The sequence below is a fragment of the Primulina tabacum genome, chromosome 6 (assembly GCF_025594145.1).
Source record: "Primulina tabacum isolate GXHZ01 chromosome 6, ASM2559414v2, whole genome shotgun sequence".
Taxonomy (NCBI): Eukaryota; Viridiplantae; Streptophyta; class Magnoliopsida; order Lamiales; family Gesneriaceae; genus Primulina; species Primulina tabacum.
In genome coordinates this window covers 35,462,500-35,468,486 of record NC_134555.1, presented here as the reverse complement: position 1 = coordinate 35,468,486, position 5,987 = coordinate 35,462,500, and the positions used below count along the sequence as shown (strand labels likewise).

Here is a 5,987-nt window from a genome sequence, read left to right as displayed (position 1 = left end):
CCACAAGTCTTGCTTTGAATCGATCCACTGTCCCATCAGACTTAAATTTAATTTTATACACCCACCTACATCCAATTGGTTTGACATCTAATGACAAGTCAACCACATCCCAAGTATGATTCTTTTCTAATGCTGCCAATTCCAAGTCCATAGCATCTTTCCACCTTGGATCTGTAATAGCCTCATGATAAGAGTTTGGCTCTGTAATGGAAGACATAGCAGCAAGATAGTCTTGGTACGATGGAGAAAAATTAGCATATGTCAAGTACTTAGATATGGGGTAAGAACAAACGGTTGAATTGGCTTTGGGCAGTTGTGAACAAGAAAAATCCTTTAACCAAATAGGAGGAATAGTTGTCCTTGAAGACCTTCGTAATGGTGGAGCAGGAGAAGCCTCAGAATGAATGATAGGAGCTGAAGCAACAGCTTCAGGATTGACAGAAGTAAAATCATCTTCCACGAAAGGAGTAGTGCAAGGAAAAATTGGAGCTTGTGAATGTTCAGTCAAAAAAGGGAATATATTTTCATGAAATGTCACATCCTTAGAAACAAACACTCGTTTTGTCTGCAAGTCCAGAACTTTATACCCCTTTTGTACATTCGAATAACCCAAGAAAGCACAACGTGCAGCTCTAGGAGCAAACTTGTGTCCTACTGGTAGAATAGCACATAACATAAGCATCCAAATGTCCGTAGATGCTCAAATGCAGGGGGCTTATGAAAAAGGATTTCAAATGGTGTTTTATGGTTCAAAGTAGGGGTAGGAGTTCGGTTGATAAGATAAACCGCTGTCAACACACACTCTCCCGAGTATTTCAATGGAATGGAGGACTGAAATTTCAATGATCTAGCCACATCGAGAATGTGTCTATGTTTTCTCTCGACCACTCCATTTTGCTGAGGAGTGTATGGACAAGAGCTTTGGTGCACTATCCCAAGAGATTGAAAAAGGCTCTTGCAGCTAGAGTTGAAGAAATCTGTTGCATTATCAGTCCTAATGATTTTAACCTTGTCGAAAATTGAGTGTCAACCATAGCAAGAAAAAACCGAATCATCCCAAATGTATCTAGTTTAGAATGCATAAGGAACATCCATGTCCCTCTAGAGAATTCATCTACAATTGTCAAGAAATATTTTTCTCCATTATATGTGGGAGTGTTGAATGGTCCCCATATATCCATGTGCACTAATTCAAATACCCGATAAGTTTTAGTGTGACTTTCAGATGGTAAACTTAGCCTAGATTGCTTCGACATAGGACAAATAGGACAATGTGGCAAGGCATCAACATTAGATATAAATGGAAGTAGCTTCACTCTAAGAAAAGACATATGACCCAATCGTTTATGCCAGTCATGCAAACTAACAGAAGATTGAGCAATAAAAGGCTTGTCTACTGTCAAAGTATTACATTTTTTTTCAAAAGGGAAAAAACCTAGTTTCTGTGTTGGTAGGCAATTTGGAGCAAAATGATATAGTCCACCCTCTTCTCTACCAATCCCCATTATCCTCCCAGTCTTGAGGTCCTGAAACAAACAAAAGCATGGATAAAAGGTGACAAAACAGTGGTGATGCTTGGTGAATTTGGAAATGGACAAGAGATTGAATCTGAAATTGGGAATATAAAGCACATTGTCGAGTGTAAGGACATTGGTTATAGGTACTTGTCCTATCCTGCTTATGTAAGCTTGACTACCATTCGGTATTCTCACAGATTTGGTGGAATCTGCTATGAACTTTGAATTTTGAAACAAAGAAATATCTCCAACCATGTGCTCATTTGCTCCTGTATCCACAATCCAAGCACGAGAGACATGAGGTAAATGTGAGTTGTTACCTGCCATGTTCACCACTGGCTGTGTGTTTGATTGAAGACTCGAACTCTGAAGATTCGAATTTCCAAGCAACTTCAGGATTTCTGCATATTGTGCAGCTGTAAACACTTGGGCACCAATTGGTGTGCTTGATTGTGGTGTTTCAGCAAATCCTTCCTCCACTAAATTTAAATTGGTGTGCTTGATTGTGGTGTTTCAGCAAATCCTTCCTCCACTAAATTTACTTCCTTCTGCACCTTTTTTGATTTTTGAAGGTCTTTGCCAAACTTCTTATTGTAAGGCTTCCCTTGTTGAGGCTTATACAACTTATGCCCCGGTGGATAACCATTGAGACGAAAGCAGTAATCTATCGTGTGTCCAGTCCAGTGACAATAGTCACACTTCATATCTCGTTTGGACTTTGTATTCTTATCCTTATTTTGTATAGAATAAAACACTGATGTCTGAGTTTCATTTGAAGTAAGGGATCGATGCGATTCCTCCTGTGACATCATGGAAAATGCCTGCCCAACAGAGGGTAAAGGATTCATCATAAGTATTTGGCTCCTAATGTGGGCATAGCTTTCATTCAGTCCCATCAAAAACTGAAGTAAGCGTTGTTGTTGATCATGCTCAACATATTGCCTCGCCGTAGCACATTCACAAGATGGCAGAGTGACCAGTGACGCATATTCATCCCACAAATGTTTCAATTTGCAATAATAAGCCGAGACAGTGTTATTACCTTGTACCAACCGACCTATATCACGATGTAATGCAAAAATTCTGGAACCATTCACCTTATCAAATTGATCCTTAAGATCTATCCACACAACCGAGGCCTCGGTGGCATACACTATCCCGCCAAAAATCTCCTTCGATACTGAATTCATAATCCAGGACAACACTAAAGCATTGCAACGTTCCCATTGTTGCAACATGAGGTTTCCTGTCACTGGTCGCCTATATGTACCATCAATGAACGCTACTTTGTTCTTCGCACGCAACGCAATTAGCATAGCCCTACTCCAAATGCCGTAATTCTCAACTCCAGTTAACTGCTCATTAATTAAATTCAAACCTGGAGTGTCCGAAGCATGAATTGTCATCGGATCGTTGAAATTGTTAGGATTTGCCATGACTTTATGATCGGAGCAGAGAAATCAGAATGAATCCTCAATTGCAGCTCAGAAAGCAAACGCGATCTATGGCAATCACCAGTCACGCGAAAGTCAGCTGGATCTCTAGCTCAAACTCCTTCGCTCTGATACCATGTAGAAGTTTGTGCTTCGGAATGTCCAGAAGAAACTGATTTATTACGAGAAAGATGAAAACTGAATTTGGTTACAACTACTTGCACTATTTATAGGTTTGAGTTTATACCTAGAAGCGTTAATACGCTTACTGATACTAATATACCAATATGTTCAACACTGACACCAGAAACTGCATCTATCAAGTGACTCTTGTTGAACTCAAAGAACACAAGGAACAATTTAGGACCGGAGTGATGATAAAAAAATTTCAACAAATTACATTTCCATGGGAGATTTATTCTGTTCATCACAAAGAAAGACATAATTATGAGATTGGGCATCAACTATCGAATGCTGATAACATAAAAATCAAGAACAGTTATCAAGAATCAATTATTCATTCGACCCAAAAAAAGGGAGCCAAGATATTTCCAAAGCAAGATTTGTGGTCAGAGTACCATCAAATGAAAAAAAAAAGAGGATATCCCAAAAGTAGCCTTCTGGACTAGATAAAAGACTTATGAATCACTATAATGTCATTCGACTAAACAAAAACGACTAAGAAATCACATGCATTCCCTAACACTCTGCATGGATTATAGTCTAGATAAATTGACTACTATGTTTGGACAATCACGTTCAATTACCTGAATTCTATCGAGCATGCAGTTACGACGCTCCAGTCCCTAATTCGAAGTACAGTTATCCAACCACACACGAAGAAAAGATACATGGGAGATATAGGAAAAGATGTGGAGAGATATCCCTATCTTTTCAAAGACCGAGCCACCTTAAGTTTCGGGAATGAAACTTCCAATAAGAAGGGAGATGTGACGACTCGAAATTTTTTATTAGCATACAAGAGTATTTCGAACATTTGAATTTTTAGAAGCCACCATCATGCAAAATATAACAAGCCGTTCATGTGTATTCAAACAACTTGAATTGTGACAGTAGATGAGTTGTAAGAAATAAAGCTAGACTTGTAACTCAAAGTTATAGACATGAAGAAGGCATAGATTTTGATAAATCATTTGACTTGAGGTCATTAGAATCTTTCTCACATTTGCAGCCTTTAAAGACTTTATAAGGTCTATCAAATGGATGTTAAGTCAGCATTTCTTAACGGTTTATTAAATGAAGAAGTATGTGTTGAACAACCTCCTAGTTTTTTTTGTCATATTCATCCTAGTTGTATGGTCTAAAGCAAGCTCCTTATGAATGGTATTATACGTTTACTAAATTCTTTCTTGAGCATTACTTTGCAATTGGAACCATAGATATAACATTGTTTAGATTCAGTAAGGGCGATCATTCATTATTTATACAAATTTATGTCGTTGATTTAATATTCGGTTCCACTAACCCTAAATTCTGTGAGAGATTCTCTAAGATTATGCATAAACAGTTTGAGATGAGCACGATGAGAGAATTAACATTTTTCCTTGGATTGCAAGTAAAGCAGCTAGAAACAGACATTTTCATCAACCAAACCAAATATACCAAGGATCTATTAAAAAGATTGACATGGAAAATTGTGTTGTGGTTGTCGCTACAATAAGTTCATCAATCAAACTAAACAAAGAAAAAAGAAGAATCTCAATATACATAACAATGTACAGAGAGTTAATTGGATCACTCCTATACCTGACCGCTAGCGGTCAAGATATAATGTTCACAGTTTGTTTATGTGCTCGTTTTCAAGCTAACCCTAAGTAATCTCATTATACTGTAGCTAAAAGCATGCTTAAATATCTTAAAGTAACTCTATGTATGGGTCTTTGGTATCCAAAGACTCAAGTTTTAATCTTATTAGATATTCAGATCCGTATTATGCAGGTTGCAAGATAGACCAAAAGATCACAAGTGGATTATGCCAGTTCCTAGGAGATAGACTGATTTATTGGTTTAGAAAGAAGCAAACATCGATTTGCACATGAATGACTGAATCTAAGTATCTAGTTGTTGGGAGTTGTTGGCACAACAACATTGGATTCAGCAGCAATTAATAGATTATAGAATTCAAGCGGCTGGTCTCCAATCTTCTGTGATAATACAAGTGTCATTGCAATCCACTACAATCCCCTTCTTGCATTCTCAGACCAAACACATTGACCTTAGACATCGTTTCATCCGAGATCATGTAATAAAGAAGGATTTCAGGCTGATATACATTTCATCAGACAATCAAGCGCTGACATATTCTGTGGGGACCCAGACGCTAATTCACGTCTTAATCATTATTAATGTCAAATATAACAATTAAGAAAAGTGGGACAAAATTTTTTTCTTTTTAATTTACAAGTATAAGTGCGGAAACGTAATAATAATCTATCTGATATACATGTCAATATCAAAGTACACGTCCTGTACTACATGTCACCATCTCAATTAAGTTCAACAACTATACATTCAGTGCTGAATCATATTCTGCTTCTGGGCCTGGATCTCCACGCTAACTATAATCTCTCATCCTCTTCCTGATCCTGATCATGTCCCACCTGTTGTCATGCACACATACAAACAAGATAACAGCCGGATAACTCCGGTGAGAATTACATTCCCAGTATAAATCATATATACATGCATTTCATATAAACAAATATAAAAGCATGAAATAGATATTCATAACATGTATCAAATCAGAAACATAAATCAATACAAACTCTGAATCACACTCCGTGATTCTTAGACTCTGACTCGACTAATCCTAATCTAGGGATCCCGATCTGAATAAGAACGCAACAATCTCCCACCTACTCTCCCGATCGTGGTGGCGGTACGTTCTTATTACGGACTTTGGTCCTGTCCATATTGAATCTCACTATAGAAGTTGCTCCACTCCTATGCACTATCAATATGACCAAACGTCCGGTGTCTTGGCATATCCTGCCAAAGACTAGGCCTATCCGCCCTG

General features: G+C 37.8%; 1 protein-coding gene across 1 annotated transcript; it reads right to left on the bottom strand.

Moving 5' to 3' along the window:
* Positions 1 to 2,002: 2,002 nt before the first annotated feature.
* LOC142550203 (uncharacterized) lies at positions 2,003 to 2,953 on the bottom strand. Its single transcript, XM_075659440.1, has one exon. The coding sequence runs from the start codon at positions 2,951 to 2,953 to the stop codon at positions 2,003 to 2,005; it is 951 nt and encodes a 316-aa protein (XP_075515555.1).
* Positions 2,954 to 5,987: the final 3,034 nt, after the last annotated feature.